Source organism: Leptodactylus fuscus, chromosome 8, assembly GCF_031893055.1.
Source record: "Leptodactylus fuscus isolate aLepFus1 chromosome 8, aLepFus1.hap2, whole genome shotgun sequence".
NCBI lineage: Eukaryota > Metazoa > Chordata > Amphibia > Anura > Leptodactylidae > Leptodactylus > Leptodactylus fuscus.
The window spans coordinates 72,181,049-72,204,872 of NC_134272.1; the positions used below are offsets into that span (position 1 = coordinate 72,181,049).

Consider the following 23,824-nt stretch of genomic DNA (forward strand, 5'->3'; position numbering starts at 1 on the left):
GAGATTTGGCCCGATTTCCATTCTGCAAGCATAACCTGAATGAAATCCATGTCTATGTGAGAAGGAGGACTGATAGATTTGTCTATGCACCTCATAGGCAGTAAGAGTTTGCTTTCCAATGAAATCCAATCAACTACATGAGAGGTATATAGCAGGTAACATACATGGTGACCTCCAATGGAAGAAGAGGGGAGGAAAGAAGAAAATAATAAATTCGCTTTTTAATTCTGACGGACCATAGTGGTCAGCCATTTATGGAAGCGTCTGGATTGGGCTATGGCCTGTGACAGGAGCCTGAGTCGGTATTTCGGCCTCCACAGCCCCCCCTCTTGTCCTGATCTCTACTCTACAATCACCCACAGCCAAGAACATTCAGGTTTCAGATTAGATGATCTGTTTTATTGTTTTCTACATTTGTACAAGACCTCGATGACCACGTCTTGCTCGGATGTCATTTATGCCTAGTTCACTGCATACAACAAAAGTACTTACCCCTTGCAGAAAGAAATGGTGAGGGTAAAAAGAAAGAATACAGCAATCCAACATCACATCTCATTAATTCCTTATCTAGCGAGAGTCTTAAAATTCCTGAGAATGGATTCAGTTGTAGACAAAGCCTTAAAAAAAAAAAAAAAAAAAAAAAAAAAAGCTTGCGCAGACCCTCCGGACAAATAACGCACTTATTTATATGTCCCTGAATGCATGTATTTTTTTTTTTCCTATACACACACACAGTAATATTTATATATGATTACATTAAAATTGTCATTAATAACATCTGTATACCATCTGGAACTATACAATATTTCACAGGAAACAAAAGGGGGGGTGTTTTACAATGGATTCCTAATTACATATGGACACGAAAAAGGGCACATTAATAAGATTAGTTTACAGTGAGCTTATCAAACATTGAAAAGTGCAGTCCGACTTAGCAAACAGAACTCCCGCACCCAGCCACACTAAACTATCGCTTCAGTATGGTCGAGTTAGGCTGTAAGGTAAGGCTCCGAAGCCAAAAAAGAAACTTAAATACCACAATTCAACACAGCACATTATATTCACAACAATCTCCCCCCTCCCCTCCCCCCCTCTGGCAGCTTGCACTGGAGATGGATGACCAGACGGGTGGTATACAAAGCAGCGCTGACCAACCCTAAAGTCGGCCTGTTGTACTGAGCCGTGCATTGTGTCTCCAGTGTCTGTACACTCCGACACGTACACATATAGCCAGAAGCAAGAAAGAAAAAAAAATAATTAAAAAAAAAAAAATGTACAGAAACTAGAGAAATAATCTACATAGAACAAGCGGAAACGCGCCTTGAACATTCAATATTCATTGTGCTTTCGGGACAACGCCGGCCGCAGGGTTTCGTTCTTTCGGCTGTTGGTACGCCGAGCTTTTCCAGTGCTTGCAGGGATGTGTTAGTACGATAGCACCTAATCACTAAATAGCTTTATGGCGGCAGGGATCGCCCCTGCCTCTTCTCTCTGGAGGAAGCCCTTTGCTTCTTGCTAGCCATTTCACTTGCGATTGCGTTGCTCTTCACAGGCCATTGTAATGCGGGCCCCATCTCTTATTGATGTGATCAAACGTGTGCGTCACCCATTGCTGTTCCAGCACGTTGTAACGCTCCTTGCAGATGTAAAGTGGTTTCCCGCGTCTGTGAAGAGACGGGAAAGGATGTGATGACGCATTGTGAGAAGACATAACAGATTGACATTATGCACCAGCGGTGAAGGTCTGATAAGTAAATGCAAGGGATGAACCCATCTGTACAATGGAAACGACTGTTCCCTCCGATTCCATCATAAGGTTATAAACAGGTAATATCCTGCTCATTATTATTATTACCTGAGTTCTCGATCTTCCTCGCCGTGTGCATCAAGATACACCGAACCCCAGAGGCAGAACCGGTGTCCCCGGATTATGATGATTACCGAGGCATTAATAAGCAGGAAGATCCCGGTGCCGGCACCGCAGTTCTGGGAGTGCTGGAGGGGGGAGAAATAAGCAACAAAGAATGAGAATAAAGCCCCCGGCATCATGCATTAAATCAATATCATTAACCCTTTCTTTACCCTTATGGTCCCGCTTAGGATTTTGTTTTTCATTCTGTTCCATGAATATACCAAAAAAGCTATATAGACGTTTATGCGCCCGATATATGCCAAAGGTGTGCCCTTTTTGTAACTACTCTATCGAAAATCTTAGTCTGTGTACTTTCTACTTCCAGAACAGCAGTGACACTTGTCGCTTATATAATACACTGCAATGCTCCTGTATTGTTGGGTTTTTACACTTAGAAAGCTGTCAATGATATACTGACAATAGACTGTCTCAGAACCTAATAGGCTTCTGGAGTCGTGTCAAGCCTATGTCAACCACTGGTAGCCCACAATTGCATCACAGGGGTCCGAGGGCATGATGAAGGGGCTCCCTACCTCTGTAAACCACTTAGATGTTGGGTTTTTGCACAACAATTTGCAACTTTTTTCACCGACTTCACCACTTCCCTTTAAGTTCACTAGAATAAATGATGTATGAAATCTATGTTGAGGGGATATCGTCACTCCATAGGGAGAGACCACCATTTAGGTGTGTGGAGTCTTATTAAGTCATGAGCGCTCCACTGTGCAAAGGAACATGGGAAAAATATGCAAATCTGACTTCCATGATGTAATTAGGATGCCAGTGCCTCAAGTATGCACACCAATAGAGGGCACTGACTGAGAATGTGCAGGTCTATCTTCCTTGATGTAATTAGGAAGACAGAGTCTCAGTCAAACAAACCTTTAGAGGGCACTCCCTTTAACATCATGCCGACCTTCTCAGAGGCCTTTGTTTGCAATGATGTTGGGATTTTACCAGATATGAAAGCAAGCATAGCCTGCAAGGTAGCAGCTGGCACCGGTGAAGCTACGCAATTATTACATCTCAAGTCAAGAAAGAAAATCCCAGTGTCTTACCAAAACACATTCACAGAAATTCTGCTGCTTGCAACACAGACCCTTCAAGCAAACAAATGCGCCACAAACAAGGCAAAGTGCTGGGTCCTTGGGAACTTTAGAGCACACGCTGCAGGCCTTCCTATGATAATACTGGAAAATGGTGTTGTAGATTTCTGGCAATTGAAGAAGCCTTGGTAAGTCCCACTTAGTCTCCTGAATAAGAAGAGCCTGAGAAAAAAAAAAAGAGGTGCAGCGTTACCAGATGTAACATGGAGGGGTGTATGCTATATACATTCTGTAATAAACTAAATATTCCAAAAGCAGTGAACCAATAAGCCTACAGCCCATGTATTGTAGATAGAGGAGCTCAGTGTAAGTGAAATGCAAAAGAAAAAGTGACTTGCACTCTATTTATAAAAAGGTATGGTGCATTGGGTTTGTTTCTATCATTCTTTAACATTGTTGTTTTTTTTTTTTACATAAAATAAAAAATAAAAAAAATATTACATACACTAACTTGGTCGGGTTGTTTTTCTACATAAAGAATCAATTCTGAACACCACTGAGACATCAGGTCAAATGCAGACACCGGCCAGTCTAGGCAAGCCGCGCTGGTGAAGTCTCGAGATGTTTGGAGGATTGATGGCAAGATTCCTAAACAGCCGCAAAGGACGACAAATTCATCTTCTTCCTGCAAAAACAAATGTCAGTGTCGATACTTCTGGTAGCTAACGGAAAGCACAGAAATGTAAAATAATAATAATATTTAATCTCTCTCCGTTATCATCTCCCTTAATCCTAATTTAGCTCATATTACTGTTAAAACCAAGAAATATACAAAATCAATCTCCTCTGTCTCAGGAGATCCTCCTCTGTGTCCTATGTCTGACTGTGAGATAACTGGCTAGAGCAACATCCTCCCTGCTGTGCCCGGTCTGCAGTAGGACAAAGGGGATCATTAACCCTTTTCATCTGTCCCCTACTAAAGATGGAGTAGATCAGCTGAGATGAACCTCTTTGTTAGGAAAATACTGCAGACGAACAGTGAGGACAGTTTTGTTCCCCGTTTTCTCATGGGATCGCCAGCCATCTTCAGAATGGTCTTGGTCATTTGTTTAACTCACAGACCTGAATATAGAAAGCAATGCACATGCACAGCATCACTTCTATTCATTCTCCACCTGAAAGTCAGGTGACACTCGGCAATGGAGAAAACAGCACAACACCAATAAATAATACATTGGAGCAAGCGGTCATGTACACCATCACTTCTTTCGGGCCGTATACCTGGCAGCTCGGGATATCTGCCCCAAATAAATGGTGCTGGAGAAGGGTTGTGATCCTCAGGAAGGGCAGACAAAATTGCTGCAAATGATGTTCAATAGACTGTGAAGTCCAAGCAATAGGGTTGACCTGAAAAGAAGAAAAAGAAAAATTTAAAATTATGAACAAAAAAAAAGGGAATACAATAAATCACATTCACGGAGCCCAAGAACCTGTTGCCTAAATTTATGGGTACTGCAAGAACTAAAGCGAAGGCTATACGGCGACATGTGTACTGCATCAGTACGTCATACAACCAAACACATCTGTGCGACTTGCAAGACATTTTAGAGCTGTGCGAGACTTGTCTGTAAACCCCTCCCCCCCACACACCAAATCTTAGATATGTCCTTGTGTAGTGTTGTAGTTTGAGTACAAAGTGGCGTGCAACTAGCAACCAAAAATCAGGGTAGGATTTTTTGCTATGAATGCATCGTAATCACGTAAGGTCACAATGCAATGTCATTTACAATAACGACTAGAGATGAGCAAACACTGTTCGGATCAGCCGTTCCGAAAAGCACGCTCCCATAGAAATGAATGGAAGCACCTGGCACGTACACTTTGCCGGTGGCCGGTTGCCGTGCCAGGTGCTTCCATTCATTTCTATGGGAGCGTGCTTTTCGGAACGGCTGATCCGAACAGTGTTCGCTTATCTCTAATAATGACATGTAATGTCGCAATGCAGCACTGTATTCTTCATGTGATGCAACAAGTTGCTGTGTGGCACTGGCCTAAAATGACAATATAAGCAGTTATACCTTTGTAACGTCCTCCTTCTCCTCTTCTTGGTAGAACTTCCCTGCTGATAATTCACTTATCAATGAACTAAGTAAGGCTTCCCATGACTTCCCAGGAGAATAGGAGCTCTGTCACAAAGAAGAAAAACAGCTTTAAAAACACTAAAAACGGAACTAAAAAGACAAAAGAGGTGACAACATAAGTTACAGAACAATGTTAGAAAATCTTACAAAATAAATTTCTTTTGTCACGTCCTAAAAAGCGAAAGGAACCAATCAGAAGGTAGGAAACATGATTGGAAAATAGACGTACGGACATAAGCTATGGGTTAAAGGCTCTCGTGTGTACTGTCAAAGTAAGTGGTAATGGTTTCGTTTTGTCAATTAACAAAATGAAGCGAATGAGGTAAAGAAAAATCTGAATTCCATCAATATTTGTTGTGTCCATCAACGTCATCATCCAGTCTGTCTGGAATGAAATGAGGAGACAGAAGGATTGGAGCATGTCTACATCCACTGAAGATCTGGGCTTAGTTCTCCAAGATGGCGGCGGGAACAACTTCCCTGCCGAGTTCTGCCAAAAACGGTCTGGAAGTACTGAGAAGAACTGATGGAAGGGCAAAGGTCACACCAAAACGGTTAGTTGGCAAAAATAAACTATTAACACGCTTTCTTACTTTGAAGCAATTTTTTGCACGCCCACCTAAAACTTTTGCACAGTCACAATGAGGACTTTCCACTTACTTTAAGCAGCCCTTCATTCCTTTGGGACTTACTGACCTGAGCACCGCAGCGGGAAACCATTGGGATGCCGCTTATGACTATACGTTACCCATCTGAGTCTTACCCCTTACTGCCTGGGTATCAATTTTTGGGAAACCTGGGCAGCTATGCCTATAGTCACCCTAGATTTCAGTTAGTCTACTTATGCATCAATGGCCAAGTCATGGCTGTATAAACAAATACGTGCAAAAGCAATTCAGGAGCAGTGACGTAAACCCTGCGGCAGCTGAACTCGTGGCGTCCATTGTGGTTAACTTGCTAAAAAAAAACCCTAATGTTTAATGATTATTTTGGGGCGAAATGCCATTTTAAAGCAGGAGTTTGTGTCCGCAATGTCGCCAGAGGGCACGCGGAACATTTTAGTTAGGGTAAAGAGAAATGTTGCTAAAATGTTTGTTTTTCGGATAGACAGAGGTCAAGCTGCCGCGATGGAGCTGAAACGCCTTTGTTTTGTGCCAGTGAAGTATTGTGAGGCGTCAGCGTGTCAGGATATCAATTATACAATGAATGATTCTGCCACCTCGGCACCTTTTGCGGCTGAAACTTTTCACGGGGGCTGATGGCTGAAAAATGTCACCTCTCTCTAATAGCTTATTCCCTAGCAGAACATCACATAAAGACTCTCACAAATACAGCAGCCATTGATTTTCCGCATGTAATCGTTATTTAAGCCAAAAAATAAAGAGCACATTGAAAATAAAAATGGCAATGACAGCGGGAACATGGGCGGATATTACTCACATCTAAACTTCAATAGACTGCCCTTTCTACTTACTTTCTTCTGGGCTCCAGACTCTCTCCAGGTTACTCGGTTCTCAGCACCAAGTCTGACAGTGACTGCGACGAGGGCTTGGGCGTACAGCAGGGAGTAAAGGACCTTCACAATGCAGGTAAAGTGTTCTGCAAAGAGAACAAACAGTACATGAGTACAAACAAGCAAAGGAAGAAAACTACATAGAAGTACAAGATGTACAAAGCACTGGGTATAAAGAGCCTTGGCATGAAGTGGCATTATATGGACAACCTGCAAAAGAAGTGCCATGTCCAGTATAGACCACAGTACAGAGCCGTGATCATAATGCTTTATCTGAGAGCAGGATATAATTGTAGGAGCGAAGCTGAGCTCTGTGATATATAGGGTTATATGATAGAGGAGAGAAGCTGAGCTCTGTGATATATAGGGTTATATGATAGAGGGAGAGAAGCTGAGCTCTGTGATATATAGGGTTATATGATAGAGGAGAGAAGCTGAGCTCTGTGATATATAGGGTTATATGATAGAGGAGAGAAGCTGAGCTCTGTGATATATAGGGTTATATGATAGAGGGAGAGAAGCTGAGCTCTGTGATATATAGGGTTATATGATAGAGGAGAGAAGCTGAGCTCTGTGATATATAGGGTTATATAATAGAGGAGAGAAGCTGAGCTCTGTGATATATAGGGTTATATAATAGAGGGCAGAAGCTGAGTTCTGTGATATATAGGGTTATATGATAGAGGAGAGAAGCTGAGTTCTGTGATATACAGGGTTATATGATAGAAGAGAGAAGCTGAGCTCTGTGATATATAGGGTTATATGATAGAGGAGAGAAGCTGAGCTCTGTGATATATAGGATTATACCATAGAAGAGAGAAGCTAAGCTGTAATATATAGGGTTATATGATGGAGCAGGGGTAGGCAACCTTTGGCACTCCAGCTGTTGTAAAACCAACTCCCATCAGCTGGAGTGCCATAGGTTGCTGACCCCTGTGATAGAGAGAGGGAAGCTGAACTGTGTGACCTTTTACACATCACTGTACCTTCAGCATATATAGAGAGTGCACAGAGCAGAATATAACCGCACAAGGTTTTTAGCTACATCCTAGGGAGCTCCAGTATAACCTAAGGCAACATTGCTACCAGTCACTAAATCGTGCACGTGTCCACAGGAATTGAGCAGAAGGCCAGTTTCGGTGGGACGTTCATTGAGAAAGTCTAACTCCTTACTAAGAACAATTGCAATGGCTGGCTTTCCTTCAGCCGTTATTTGGCGGCCTGAACAGAGCAGTTTTATTATTGCCTTCAGCCGGCCGATCAATCAGAAGACTTCTACAACCGCTCTACAGTAGACTTTATTGAATACTGCAGTTCTGGCAAGTGGACCTGGCGTTTTATTTACTGGAAAAAGACGAGAACAAGCAGGAATGGCCGACGCTAAAGGCCGCAAATGATGAAATTATTCTTCAGGCGGATTGACAGTAAGAGACGGAAAATATAAGAAGGGCCGATCTGTATTTATCCGACTATCTGGGAGAGATGTGAATGCTAATGCGGTATTATACAAACATGCATGCCTGACAGTGACGGAAATGTGGCGAATGTATCAGACCTGAGGATCTGAGGCCGCTCATCTGTCCGCAGGACGCACCATCAATCACCCATAAAGCAAATGTCTTTTACTTTGACAATCAATTTTACATTACGCGTTATCGCCGACGTGAAGTATATCTGTACGCACGCCGCATTTATGGGATGAGAGCCAAACAACATAGCTCAAATACTACGCTGTCACCGGGCAAGCCCACCACTATTATATGGAGGAGACTTTATTCTCCAACTGCTGGCATAAACAGCAGTGCTAACATTGTAAGAAATCCCTATTGTGTGACATTCTTAAAGGGATTGTCCAGGTGTTTGTTACAAGGGGCTCCACACACTTGACCGTTGCTGAAGCATCCAGCTTTGACTTGCAAAAGAATTCTGTAGCAAGTGTTTAATTTCCCTGCAGCACCACCACAGGTGAAGTGAAGCATTACACAGTCCCTATTGAAATCAATGGACTGTGCCTAAGGCATGGACACGTTGAGTCCTCCAGAGTGAGAGATACTTTAGCTGCTCTCTCATAGATAAAGGTTTTCCATTACAGGACAGCTTTATAAATCTTACGCTAGGTTAACAACTGTGTTCGGGTTTCCGTTCGTGGGGATTCCCTGAGCAGAAACCTAATCCGCTTAAAGAAAGCGGTTACCCATGGAAACCTGTGGACCCCAAAGACTATAATGGGGTCTGCCAATGCGTGCGGTCTCCGCATTTATTAAACAGATTCAGGGATGGAAACCCTTAATGGAGTTTAAGCACTGGTGTGAACCCAGCATTAAAATGCCCAAAAACTAGATATAAAATGGGCTTCCTAATACAGAGAACCCCTTTAACTAACATACCAAATATGTTCCATCCTGGCTTTCAATGTTCTAGGCCTCAGGCAGAGCTGACTGCGCATTGCCCAGGCCACAAGAAAATGGCCGCTTACACAGTAAGCTGGTTTAAGCAGCCATTTTCTTTTGGCCCGTGCATGCACAGTCGGCTCTGCCTGAGGCCTAGAAGATTGAAACCCAAGACGGAAGAAGACACAGGGAGAGGCCGTTCCAGAAGAAGATGGAGGCATCGCTGGAGAGTTGTTTCACAGCATTGGGGCCCACCCCAGTGCTGTTACCGAGGGCTGGGGACCGCCCCCAGTGCTGTTACCGAGGGCTGGGGACCACCCCCAGTGCTGTTACCGAGGGCTGGGGACCACCCTCAGTGCTGTGAGAGAAATCATTTGAATACCGAAGAAAACCTGTATTTCTACCGAATGGCGGCGCAGAGAAGACATCTAAAGATAGGAGAAGAAGAGCCTTTCTTAAGTATATTCCGACATGTAACATAAAAACGCAATTTAAACAAAAATCTCCTAACTATACGTTCCCTTTAATTGAGTAGAATAACGTCTCAGTATCAAGGTGGACGAGGCCTTGTAACATCTGCGTTACCAGAATCTGATCAGATGTGTTGCAGAGCTTTTTTTGCTCTTTGGGGCAGCCATAACTTTCGACAGGCGTCCATTGCCCTCCATTAGCTGGGCACAAGCTAGCAGTAAATGTAGGAGAATTTAAGATCACAGTGACCTGTCTACTAACAGGTTCGCTTTAACATTTTAGTTCATGATGAAACTTAATGGCAAGTGAGAAGCGGCAAAACTGTCAGCCTGGATTTCTGCTGATGTCTAATGTTCCGGCTTTATAAAGGGCTAATTTGCTCTTGCGTGTGATAAATGTTAACAGTACAGGACAGGAGCCAAAAGGCTGACTTTATAGAGCCAAACGCAGAGTCCAAGCACGCTCCCGCTGCAACTGTGCTGAATGATAACAAAGGCAGTAATTGGAGCTGCTAGCAAAGCCAAGACAACTGTAAACCATGCTATTAAAGAAGCGAGAGGCGTCTGAGTCATGTGCGCGGGGGACCCTGTCAGCAGTTTGGACCCATCAAAACTATGGATTGTGCTGGACAGGCAACATGTAAAGCACTTAAATCTTACCTATGGGGGTGGCCACACTACAATACCTGCATGACCGAGAAAAAGAAGCTTTGATCCAAAGCGCGCCGTAGGTCAAAATGTCCATAGGGTGTCCCGAAGTGAGAAATCTCCAGGACTCTCTATGTCTAACCCACTGAACATGATGTGAACGTAAGCCAATCTGGACACTTATATCCGAACCCTACATATAACCTAAGATCCCTACAAAGGGTCTCTTACCTCTTAGAGTAGAAGACCTTCTTGGCTTGGTAGGAGGCCCTTTGTAGGGATCTAAAGGAACAGTTTCTCCTTAGTGAGAGCACCATGATAAGGAATCTTATAGGCCATGTAAAGGACATCTGGGAAACGGGATGCAAATTAGCCCTCTTCCTTGTGCCTCTAGGATGGTAGCAATACACTATAAGGCAACGTCTTACCCTTCATCTAGTCCTTGGAATAGGACTTGAATGGCAGGCCCACTTATATCCTAGTCATGTTCAAGGACCTGCTAAAGGGTCAGATATTGACTTTTAAGATTGAGACCAAGTGGCACAGCTTTCTGGAAAGAGCTAAATTATTTGCATACTTCCTATGATGTAATAAAAAATAAAAATTATTTTTTTTTTTTCTTTAAAACAGACCAAAATAAATTAATCGGGTTTATTCTCCCTCTGTCTTCGTATCCATTATGTTTCTATTCCGTGCTAATGTTGTCGTGCTCCCCGTAGATGGCATGACGCCTATAAACACTCTGACCTCTATCATATAAAGCTCTACCATAATAAAAGACTTAATTTGTGGTGCTCTTTCATGGTGAAGGGTTCAGATCAATTTTCCCTTGGATTGAACAGCGTGAGTAGTATAATGACATTTACTTTAGCTTAATCAATGGAGGACTGAAAGAGATACCAAGTATATCCAACAGCTAATAAGGCACTTAATACTATTCCCCGAACAGCATTTCAAGGGCACGAGCCAACGCTGGGGTTTGGTTCGGAAACCACAATGATTTCTCAAGACTTCACCTTTAGTTTTACTTTTTGTACAAATTTTGCTCCTGTAAACCAATGTAGACGTCTCTGTAATAGTAGATCCGCTTAGTTTTTTATATAAATTTATTTACATTTAATAAACTATGTAATAGATCTTTTTAGAGGATTTTTTGGGGACTATGATATAGGATAACAGCCAGCACCTCTACCGATCAGCTCTGATAAGTGCCCTCTTCTCAGAGTTGTGACGGCACGTTCATGGGTCACATGGCCTTGTTACAACCTAGTTGTACTCGGTATTGCGGCTCCATCCTATTAGAATGGTACACTATACGGTGCGGGGCTGTGTTTAGTATGAGGTCAAGAGGCCGCAGTGTTTGTCCGGTCAGACAAAGCAGGGTAGGTTATCAATATCAAATCTCTTAAGGGCTGTATTCCTTTTTATAAGACATCTTCCCAGCCCCCATATCTATTACATGATCTATTACTCAGAAGCTCTGCACTCATAGGAAAAAAAATAGCAACTGAATAGCAAGTCATAAAAGACATTCGAGCTTCTGATTGATGGATTTTATGACAAAAGGGGTCACAGAAAAAGTTGAAGGGTATCAGGGATGGTGTGGACTTCATGTTTAAAGACACGGGTAAATATAGAGACTGCGTTCCCTGCGGCACCATATTGTACACTGGGCAGGATTCAGGGCTCCTGAGTGTCGGAGATGATATGTGTGCATTGACTAAACTGTGGCCGATTCGTCCTCAAAGCTGGAAGATGGGTGTACACTATGTCCCCTTTCAAGTCAAATTTAACATTAAATGGACACCCCAATGGGCTTATTGCCCAATTCTAGTCTCAGCAATACTCACTGGACAAGAATCCTAGATAAAAGTGAAGGAATATCGCAGGAAAAAGACCTAAAATTCTGATCTATCTATGGTTCAAAATGGGAAAAAGTCTTCAAAAACTTCCCCACCATGAAAGAGAATATACCTGAAATTACATATTGCCCTGCCAGGAGATGACAAGTCACATATAGGATCAGATTTATTTGTCAATTTTCCCTTTTTGTAAACGTCCGCCCATGCAGAAAAAAAAAAAAATCCAAAGAGCGGTACTAGAAATACATCACATAGTCCGGCTGAGAGTACAAAGAAAAGATTGTCTGTCCGAACAGGTTAGCGAAAGCCTTTCCTGACGTGACTCCTCTCGTAGTAACGTAATTACCTTTAGAAGTCACCTCCAGTTTCATGCGATTCCACCTGTCTAATCCTCGAATTGCAAAATCATTTGGTAGCTTTCACCTTTAAGCAGTCGTAAGACTGTGAAAAATTAATCCACACTTGCCCATTGAAACATAGAAAGGTCAAACAAAGGACTTGATTTCTCCGCTCGGAGATTTGGGCGGTTTATTCTCTCCCTTCGCTCGGTAAGACCTTGTGCCTTCACTCTATTGAATGACTGATAAAAGACTATGACAGGGGACACAGATAAGCCAGTCAAACCGCAAGCGAATTCCCAGCCCAATGTCACTTTATGCTGATAAGGAAGAATCGCGGCTTCTGGAGACTGATCGGACACAGCGGATCCTGCCGTGATTACCCCCAAATACAATGCTATGAGGGTACGTACCTCTGCGCAGCGGCTGGGGCATTGTTAGGACCTGAATGAGCAATATCGAGGTGACATCTCTGAAGAGTAAAGGAACCTCAGCTCTCTCATCCTCGTCGGCCCTGAGGAAGCACAAATAGGAAAGCATTTAGGAAAGACCCTGCGCCTAAATATAGGATATGTGATACTACCGTATACTGGATTTAGATGCCGCAATGTTCTCCCTACATGGCATAGGGTATTAGAATCGTGGTAAACATAACTGAAAGTTCCCTTTATCTGGTGCCTTAGTGGTTAGCACTGCGGCCTTGCAGCGCTGGAGTCCTGGATTCGAATCCCACCAGGAACAACATCTGCAAGGAGTTTGTATGTTCTCCCCATGTTAGCATGGATTTCCTCACATTCTACAAAGACATACTGATAGGGGGAAAAAATGTACATTGTGATCCCTATATGGGGCTCACAATCTACATTTAAGAAATAAAAAGTTCCCTTTATGTGAGGCAGCCGCAGGGCTGTTTCCTGATCTCCTTGGCGTACCCCATTTTCACTCCCAGTACTCTGGTGCCTGTGTCATGCGGTTTTCCGGGCCTACCATTAGGATGCATCATAAATGGAACGTCCCTGTGGTTCTGACAACTGGGAAACCTGTAGATCAGCTGGCTGAAGTGGTTTCCCCTGAGCTCCACCTCTAATGTACAGGTCAAGTGAAGTTATATTCATCAGTCACATGGCCTGATTGCAGCTCAGTCTCATTCAAGTGAATGAGCTGTAATACCAAGCACAACCACAGCATAAATCCATGGCGCTATGCTTGGCAAGTACCGAAGAGGCTGCAACGTTCATCCAAAATGCTGTAACGTACAGCAGCCCTATTCCTACATGTCAGTAAGTAACCCCTGCAATGTACTACAGAAGCAGAGCTGAAGGGAGACCTGTACAACCAAATCTCATCCACATGCTGCACAAAAACTACAGAGTGTTTACCAGGCGTTGCAAAGCAAAGGGCAAAAGCTGCAGAAATTACTTCTCGAGTTTCCAATTTGGGTTGTTTATGCCATGGTAAAATACTTGAAAATCCAGCAGAAGACACAGCCTTAACATTTTAGGAATCATTGGTCTATCCTCAATATTGGATTGGTAGGACACCAGAGACCCCCCACAGATCAGTTGCTGAAATCGGCAGCAATGACCAGGTGGGGGCCACTACACGAGTCAGTAATTCCACCTTCATTCTTGTAGGTCAGTCTCATTCAAGCGAATATATCGGAGATGCAATATATCAATCGCTGTGTGCGGTATTTAGGGGAGAGGCAGCACCTGAACACTGTGGTCTCTTTATATAGCGGATCCAAGATGTCAGAGCCCCCAGTGATCGGATTCTGATGACCAGTCATTAACATTACAAATCTGAAACACCCCTTAAAATACACATGATGTGCAGGGAGATAAAACCCATTATTCCCTTTAAGCAGCTGTGCTACATTGAGTGTAGGGTGACTACATGGCTTCTATGCTTGGATAACGCATGGGAAACCCAGAAAAATTGCAACCCTCATGATACCCAATTCTGAGATCCTAACAAATGGTTAAATCGTAGAAGCGCAGAATGACCATCTGTGGGCATAACAATCCTCTAGTGGGATTTTGGGACCATTTCCATACAAGAACACCTATGTATTACAGCCTTTTTTCGGAAACAAAAGGGCATTGTACTTAAATTAAGATGCAAATAAGAAATTGGCAAATAAGCTAAAGTAACAAAGAGTGTTAATTGAAACATCAAGCCCACGGTACTCCGGAGAGCACGATTCCTGGCACCGCCAACTGGGTCACAAATTGCTATCACAGTAGTAAGCGCAATGCTTTTAGACAAGAACAGCCCCTTGGAGAGTTACAAATTCATGAGCAAGCATTTAAAGACTTCTCAGACGGCATCTTCTGGTAACCGCACAGTCCACACTCAATAAAGGCCTTTAAACCAGGGAGAGGGGGGAGAAAAAAAAAAGTACATAGGGAGGCAATAAATACACCCACCTATACTAGTGATATAATACAATAGGTTATCGGCAGAGCAATATACCTAGACTAAATGTACTCTACACCATAGTCCGATGGCAGGGTCACTTCTCAATGTTGAGTAGCTATATTCAGCCCTGATCCCTTTAATGGTAGTGACTAAAGCAGCGTATAGATGGATTTCATAGCATTGCTGGATTTTCCTGACGCCAATTTTGGTGCCCTTCTCTAGTTGTGCCTCCGTCCTCTTAGTATTCTGACTGTGGAGATGTTGCTGGTGGTCGCACATGTTCCTGAGCATGTGCGACCACCAGCACTCAGCTCATAGGTTGGACACAGACAGTGCTATGTACTTTTTTCCCATATAGGGATCACAATGTACATTTTTTTTCCCCACAGTATGTCTGTTGTAGAATGGGAGGAAATCCACGCAAACATGGGAAGAGCATACAAACTCCTTGCAGATGTTCCTGGCAGGATTTGAACCCAGGACTCCAGCGCTGCAAGGCTGCAGTGCTAACCACTGAGCCTCCGTGTTGCCCCTTTGTGCTATGTACTTTTAATACCAGTTGCACCAGCGCCATATTATATAAATAAATATCAGACGTTTTTACCTGATAATTTTTACCATGAAAATAGTAAAAAATTTTAAAAATTATTTTTATATACTTGTGGTGCGATCCCTTTAAAATAACAAAATTTGCCTTGTGATCCCAAGTGATAAATAAGCATTCCGTATAAATATATCCGCCAGCATAAACAAAAACAACCCAGCCTGCGTGCCATGTAAAGGTATTGAAAGACTTACTGACAAGCTTTATTGTGAAGTTATGTGCTCTCCTTTAAAGCGATAGCTTCTTCTCTGATGCACAGGAGATCAATCGCTCAATGCCAGATTATTATTACCTCGATTTAAGTCACAGAGACCTACGCGGTGGGACTGACCTCTGCTTTATACAGCAAACATTGCGCAGAGCAGAGAAGGGATCAGTACTCCAGAGGGGAGCACGTAACTTCACAGTAAAGCTGTGAAGTCAGTAACATAAGACTACACTCTGGCTCATATTCAAATAGAGAGTGGGAAAAAAAAAAAAAAAACATGACTGGACTCTAAACTTTTTGGTTTGCAAATTAGCGATTGCTTTCACAAAGACCTACTGCCGTATCCAGTGTATATAGAAGTGTCAGCCATGGCTGCATGCTACACATCAAAAGTTTGGATCTTCTCAAAATCCTTAAGGTAGTTTTTTCAAAAAAAAAAACCACAACACTTACTGTGGATCTTTCTTTGGCAAAAGTTGTGTTAACTTTTTCCATGGATTATACTCGGCGTCAATGCTGTACAGCCTCATGTGCATGGCTAAAACGTGGAAGAGCTGGTCTGCAAAAGAAAGTGAAAGACTGTGTTAAGCATTGCCAGGGCAGCACGCCAAGGTAAATTCAGCTGGTTATAAACATACAGTAAGTTTTGTCTGAGGATCCCGCTCATTTTCAGAAGAGCTGGCAAAAAACAACATCTATGCGGACCTGCGCCATCAATTCTACTGCAGCTAAAGTAGATAGTGGACGGTATCTCCCCCTTCAAAAATACACATTTATCCGAGACAAAGACGCGTGTTATTGGCAGGGTCTGTCTTGTTATAAATGTTAAAGAAAAAAAAAAAAAAAAAAAAAAAAAGTAATAAAAAGAACAGAAAATGTGCAAAGAATCCCAGCACTTTCACCAAAAAACCTGGCTGCAGCAGGAGCCTCTCCCCCTCTGTGCAGTAAACATTAAAAAGGGGTAACCCAGGAAATATATTTTAAAAAAATATATAAATAAATTCATAGCTATCTGTGGTACAGTCCCGGTCCCATTTACCTCCCATGCCAGAAGCAGAATAGCTCACAAGACTACAGAGATTAATTTATGGCCTCAGCAACAAGCAAATCCTGGCAGAGCACCAGGGCTGTACAACAGAGCATTGGCCATAGGTGTATATGACTTTCCTTTACACCCACTCCAGATTGAGTTTGCCCCTTTTTTGATACCATCTAACCAACAAATAGACACAGACTGGAGCAGCTCAACAGGAGATTCAAGGAGTTGTCCAGGATTTAGGTTTTTATGTCTTATAGACCATAAATATCTGATTGGTTAACATATAGGCAACCTACAGTCTCCTTCATGGTTTGTTACTCTGTAGTACTTTCTGCATGATCCCACTGACGACATCAATCTTGTACAACTCCTGCAGACATCACAAGGGTTAAAGGGGTTATCCAGGATTTAGTTTCTACGGCCTAGCCTTAGGCAGATTGTACCCAAATGATCAGCAGTATGGGGATGCTTCTGACGCTTGTACCATACAAAACACTGGCTAAGAAGTAAATTGTTCTGGACCCGGTATGGTACCCTGGTGCTCGGCTCCCACTGACATCAATGAGAGCTGAGCCGCAGTACCTGCACCTGGCCACTATATCGGGCACATATACTGCCTCTGGCCCTGTATTGTGTAAAGTGTAGCCCTGTACAGCTGATCAGTGCAAGGGTCAAATGCCTAAGGATAGGTCATGAAAACCTAAACCCTGGACATCCCCCTTTAACCCCTTGTGTTCTCTGCAGGACTGGTTGTTTCAGCAGAATCGTGTAGAAAGTGCTGCAGAGTAACAAACAGTGAAGGAGATTATAGATCTTACTGTACTCTATTATGCTGAATCTAATACTGGAGGATCCCTGAAATATACGATTGCAGTCGGAATATTGGCCAGAGGGGTTTACGTATACGTCAAACCAGTATGAAATCCAGAAGGACAGGGCTCTTCATGTGCAGCCCTGATGACGACAACCATCAGTCTGACACGTGAAGACTCTGACAACCTATTTAATCTGCATTCATGTAAAGATGAAGCGCGCATCAGCCGCCAAATTCCTCTCATGTTTATACATGCAATTATACTGGGGCACAGAAACTAAAGCCCTTATTATTATGGCCAATGTGACCTTTCAAGCAAAAAAATGTCTAAAGTTCAAGTCTGTCTCCCGTTCTGCATGCAGACATTCATGCCACAAGCGGTCTATAAATATTCCCGTCCTCCGAGGCTCCATCAGTCCTTTTATTTGTGGATCTGTGGCTGAGCGGAGGGTGAACACTGCCATCTAGTGTGGAGCGTCAGCACTAAACCGCAAACAGTCTGGGGTCGACTGAACGTATAAAATGCGGCCAGTGCACACAATATTGCAATGAGTGAGAAGTAACTACACAAACTAGTATTATCACTACTGGATAGGATATCACTAATGTTAATGCTGCCTGACACCAAGGCTTGGGTTACGTGTTGTGGACCACAGGGGCGGTGGATCTTCTGCAAGTATCGTGACAGAATTTGGGCTTATTTTGCACAAAAATTAGCCTATATGCGGTTTTAAACCTGCATTAGAGAAACTGCTTGCGTTTTCATGCTACACTTGGTGCATTTTCTTAAATTTTAGTGATAAAACATGTTACATAAATGTGTTTTACACATACAATTAAGAAACTGGCATTAAAACTGCAAAAGGTAGGTACACATCTGCATTGGAGTCTGATGAATATTGGCAGAGAGAAAACTCCTATACTGAAACCGGGGGAAAACCCAACAGACCCAATTATAGTCTCTCGTGGGGTGTGCAGGTAACTTCTGATTTAGTGGAAGGGCTCAGTGGACCCGAACAACGAAGAGCTTGGTGCAAGTGTGAACCTAACCTATACTGTACCACAGGAGTGTACCCTTGTAGGTTGTAGAGGAAGGTGGTCACCGCCATACAGTTACAGAGCACGTTACAGTAATAAACATGACATCTCTGGTATGTATGTCACTTTGAAGATTTGGAGAAGACGTCTTTGACGTCTTATGCAAATGAGGCAGTTGGTGCACTGGGGGCGGGATTTTAGGAGCGACTCCGACCGTTACCATCTTTATTAATTCTCCTCCTACTTGTGCTCCAGGGAGCTGAGACCGCACCACTCCATTGCAATGACCATCAGAAATCGGTGGACAGAGGACTTTTACCTCTGCTGGTTTAAGTTTTAAAGCGATGGACCCCATTATAATGAATGGGGTCTGCTGCGCTCTGTATGCATCTGCTATTTCAGGGGCTCACTTGTCTTATGCACCATCAGGGTAAAGCAGCAGTAGGTTTTTGTGAAAACTGTCTCCACCAATATCTTAATAAAAGACCTTAAGAGTACACGCACATGGACAGACTTAGCGGGGACTAGCTTGGGACACTCTCTAAAATCAGGCTGGTGGTTCAGGGTCTTCAAACCTGCTGACAGTTTCCTTATAAGATTGTCAATTTGGAGAACGCAATCTTCAACAACGGTTGACATTTTATAGAAAATACATGTACCACGAAGACATCTGCACATCAATATGATGCTCACAGCAGCAGACATCTTAAGCCCAAGGTGACCTTCACAAACATATCTGTTGAGTCTTATATGAGTCATATATGAGTCTTAGATTTTTGTTTTTAGAGTATTTTAAGATCTTAATGTCATAATAAATGGGAATAATACAGATTCGGCACGATATAAGTTATTGTTGGTATTATGAAAATTTGTACAATTTTCGGTATATTTCCTTTACTTATCCCTCACTGGTTTCAAGATTTTTGGTTGTGGTCTTACAATAGGAATCATCTTCTTAGTTTACTTCCAGCAGATGAGAACACTGAGGTACTCGGACATACCGGACAAACACAATGTCAAATTTCCCGCTGCAAGGGGACCCCTGAAATCAGATGGTTTTTAATTTGGCCTACCTGCAGAGGGTTCATGTATTACATAGGTCACTTTGTGCTGTGGGTTTTAGTCTGGGCATGCGGATGAGAAAATGTCATCCACGGCGCTGCTACTGCAGAAGGCATATGGTTAACCGGTGACAATTTCATGGCGGCTTATCCACAGTGATCAGGGATTGTGTGGCTCCGGCCATAAGCCTGCTCGTCGCAGCAGAGATCATCCCTCCCCGTTCAGTTTGCGCTAACCTTTACACCTACAGTGTGGTCATATCGTGATTCTTTGGTTTCCATAGGCCTTAAGAAATATCTACTCAAACTGCATGCAGTCTTGTTTCCGTTGGCAGGTAGGATGCACACGTTTTCCAATGCAGTTTCTGCACCATACAAGTGTACCTTTAGGGGGCATTCATGCTACTGTTAGCGTCCATTGGTAGCATCCATCAAAAGACTGTTTAACAGATCCGTCAAAAATCCCATTGATGTCAAAGGGATTTGATTTGTGGTCTATTATCAGTTTTCACCGAATTCATCACGTCCGTTATTTTGGTGGAGAATGCAGGGCGCATTCATGGTTCTAATTCTTCCGAACAGTCACCAAGTTTCAATCCCAGTTTTCATTTAAGAAGTTAGAAAACCTCCACAATTCTGCGCAAATAGTGGCGGACATCACTCCTGAGAACAGGAGCCGTTAAATGCAGTGGGCAGAACCATTGTTCACCTTGTCACATTGCTTCTGGAGCTGACATAGGCAGCTCTATCAATCATTCCTCATTTACATTTCCCGAGTGGAGCCGTCCTCATAGCTCAATCTACTAAAACAGTACTTGACCTATTTGTTCCCAGCGTTTTCCCTGATGCTTCTTGCTGTAAAAGCTCACCTGGGACACTGCATTCCGTTTAATGCAATATCTAATCGACAAAGTTAACACTTCTTACAAGACTATTATGGAGTGCTGTGCTTAATCACAGTAAAGACACCTCATTACCGCTGCCGCCAAACCTACGGAGGAGGAGGGTCTTGTTCTAAGGCTTTTAATTGACTGAAAATAGACTCTCGAGCAACACCGAGACGTGGAGGTCACCGGAGTGTTTTATTTCAAGGGCGTCACTGGCAGCAATGCTAGAACAATTTTACCTAACAGCGAAAGGGAATCTAGAAAATAAACTAGAAATATGAGAACGGGAAGAGGATGACCAGCGTTTATTCTCAAGTATAAAAGATGGACAGATCTTGTAAATGTGAAACTGCTTGAATGAGTAGTGGAGGTGTTACAAATTCCCCCATCCACAGTGGGGGTCTGTTATTTGCCATCTCTGTGTTCTGCTCCTGCTCTTATTATTAGTTTGCACCTGCTCACTTCCTCCCATCTACCCCTGTGTCTGAGACTATACAAGTTTGTGTCTTTTATACAAGTCTGTGTCTTTTATACAAGTCTGTGTCTTTTAGACCCACTGACTGAGCAGTGTGTTGTGATCTTTGCATGTATCCAGTTTCATTCTGGTATCCGTATGTCTTGTTTGGTAGTTCTGTTTGCATGCATGGTGCTCTGTTATTTTATTGCTGGAGACTTTGCTTGTTTTTATGTTTGTCCTGTTGTGCCTGCTTTAGCCCTCTGTGGTCCTGGGCTTTCTGCAATATATCACCGATACCCGTTTGGTCCTGGGCTTTCTGTAATATATCTTCAATACTGGTTTTGCTCTTTGCTTTCTGCAATATAGCGCCAATAATTGTTTGACCCTGGGATTTCTGCAATATATTGCTAATGCTTCTTTTGCCCTGGGCTTTCTGCAATATATTGCTAATGCTTCTTTTGCCCTGGGCTTTCTGCGATATATTACTAATGCTTGTTTGGCCCTGGGCTTTCTGCAATATTTTCGGTTACCTGCTCGGCCCTAGGCTTTATGCAGTTAATTCCTGACACATGTAGCCTCCAGACTTCCTGCTGTTACCAAACTAGGACCGCCTGAGGAGAAAGCAGCCTGGTGCACCCCCATAGGAAAGACCAAATTCCTGTGTGGGTGAAGACCAAGCAGTTTCCTAGAAAAACACTCCTAGCCAAATTATTGTGGTAGCCCAGCGAATCCACAATTTGGTCCCTACCCATGTGACAGGGTCCAACCACAGGATCAGGAATGTACCTGTGTGTTCAGATCACGCATTGCTGCTCAATTCAGTTCTATAGAGGGCTGGACTTGGCTATTCCCAGCAGTCCCATAAAAAGATCCATTTTCCTCCCAGGAACTAAGACACCAGTGGTATCTTACAGGAGCTTAGTTCCTTCTCCTAACTAAGGCTGGGTGCACGTGCGTCGGAGTCGGTGGACAGAGGACAAAACCAGTATGAAACTGGATGGATCCCATTATAGTCTGAGGTCCATGGGAGTCTGCAGGGAACCGCTGTTTTACCCAAATGATAGAGGCACTAGGGTGAAGGAGGCCAAAAAAGGGATGAGGGTTAAAGCTGTATGCCAAACAATCCAGCTCCTACATACTGCAAACTTGTGGGTGCACCCCCATTACTAGTCATAGATTTATCACTGGCTACCACTACATGAGCATGCACCTTAGGCTAGGCATACATACATTGAAAATATGGCACCTGGATATAAAGGGGGGATATAAAGACTGCTTAAAGATTTCCAACACTAGTTTTAATGGGCGTCTACCACCAGCAAAATGACTTGTGAGCTACTTGTATATGCTGTTGTAGGGCTAGCAAATTAACAGAGCATTATCATAATACGACAAACCAATTTTACATCATCTATAGGAATAAAACCGGATTTTTATTGCATTTAGCATACATACTTAAGCAGGATCTTTTTCCAGCAGCGCTCGCCCCTCCTGAGCACAGGTTGTCTCCACGATGGACAAGTTCCAGTTCCAGATTCGTTCTGTAATTAGAGGAAAAAAAATTGTGGGTTTTATGAGTGTTGACTCCAATTTACATTATTGTAGGTATAACAGGCACTGCAGAAATTCTAGCTAATGTTAATGTATGGAGCACTGGCTGACATATTATGACCAAGAATACATAGAAAGTAAGGTTTAGAGGGTGTCGACAATAAGAAAACAGGAGGTCTCTCCAAAGATATTTATGCCATAACCAAGTCATCCCAGGGGTAGAAACTGCACCTATTGGAGGAAGGGATTCTCCTCGGAGTACCATTTATTAGTGGAGGTGGCCAACAGCTACAGCATACCTCCCAATCGTCCCAGATTCCAGGTCCTGTCCCGCTGTCCCCGTCAGCGGGAGTTGTGTGCCGGAGGATGCAGGACTTCAATACAACGGTGAACCAGGAGCCATCCGTTCCCTGCTTCACCATTCTGCCCATGTAACTCCAGGAGTTGTAGGCGCGATGTGATGACATCACAGTGAGTACCAGTGTTTTTGGGGCAGAGCTCTATACACTATGCCTGCAGCCATTCACTTGAATAGGAGCAGGGCCGCTTCCGGACATATACTTTGTATATGGCTTCTATAGGATGCATCAGGTGATTGGTTTGGGGTTCAGGTGTCAGACCCCGACCAATCTGATACTGATGACCTAATCTGTGGACAGGTCATCAGTTATCAAAAAAAAAATCTTCAGATCCTGGACAACCCTTTAAGGAGAAGCTGCTCCATAACTTTCTCGGTTTCATTCAGAAACAGCCCCAGGATCATGCAGGACATATATAGAGAAGTACTTAACTGTACTGATGTGATGGAAATATACCTTGGTCCCTCCTTTATAGAGGGGAGTAATCTGAGTCACATGACCTACAGTCCATCTCAAGACAGATGGAGGGTGGACTTCTCAGTGAAGGGGGAACAGAGAAAACTGCCTGGTATGGTTCCTATGTTCACAAGTATGGTCCCTAACTATCCTTCCAGCAGCCTATAAAGGGTTTAGAGAGTATTTTAATGATGGTAAAATGTTATATGCAGAAAAATTCTAATATTGCGTAACCCTAGACAATCCAATGACCTAAAAAAATATTTAAAAAACAAAACAAAAAAACAATGACGTTTTGGCACTGTCATGCTGACGTTACTAGAATATACAATGACAACGTCCTGATCATACGAATGTAACGCGAATCATCAGGAGACCCCCATGACCTCATTTAACGTTTAAGCTTCTTAAAAAGCTTAGAAACCGAACTAATGCAGACGCTGGGTCTGAAAACCTGTGTCAGCAACAAAATTTACTCAAGCGATCATATATATAATTTTTTTTCCTCCATGTCTATCAAGGAAGATGGCGTCCGTGTATTAACATCACAAGTTTTTGCTGCTAATGCCACCTATTTTCCAAGGAATGTTTTAATCCTCTCTACTCTTC

General features: G+C 43.1%; 1 protein-coding gene across 4 annotated transcripts in view; it reads right to left on the reverse strand.

Annotated features, from left to right (window-relative positions):
- Positions 1-371: 371 nt before the first annotated feature.
- UBR3 (ubiquitin protein ligase E3 component n-recognin 3) overlaps positions 372-23,824 on the reverse strand; it is a 102,938-nt gene continuing 79,485 nt past the window's right edge. For all 4 annotated transcript variants that reach the window (XM_075284175.1, XM_075284174.1, XM_075284173.1 and 1 more), the window contains 10 exons: positions 22,305-22,390; positions 16,007-16,112; positions 12,734-12,834; positions 6,574-6,698; positions 5,037-5,144; positions 4,240-4,365; positions 3,464-3,643; positions 2,971-3,180; positions 1,856-1,995; positions 372-1,664 (listed from right to left, as the gene is read on the reverse strand). In XM_075284175.1, the coding sequence (XP_075140276.1) occupies positions 1,547-1,664; positions 1,856-1,995; positions 2,971-3,180; positions 3,464-3,643; positions 4,240-4,365; positions 5,037-5,144; positions 6,574-6,698; positions 12,734-12,834; positions 16,007-16,112; positions 22,305-22,390 (1,300 nt within the window). In that variant the 3' untranslated portion in view covers positions 372-1,546. The remainder of the gene's footprint in view (positions 1,665-1,855; positions 1,996-2,970; positions 3,181-3,463; positions 3,644-4,239; positions 4,366-5,036; positions 5,145-6,573; positions 6,699-12,733; positions 12,835-16,006; positions 16,113-22,304; positions 22,391-23,824) is intronic.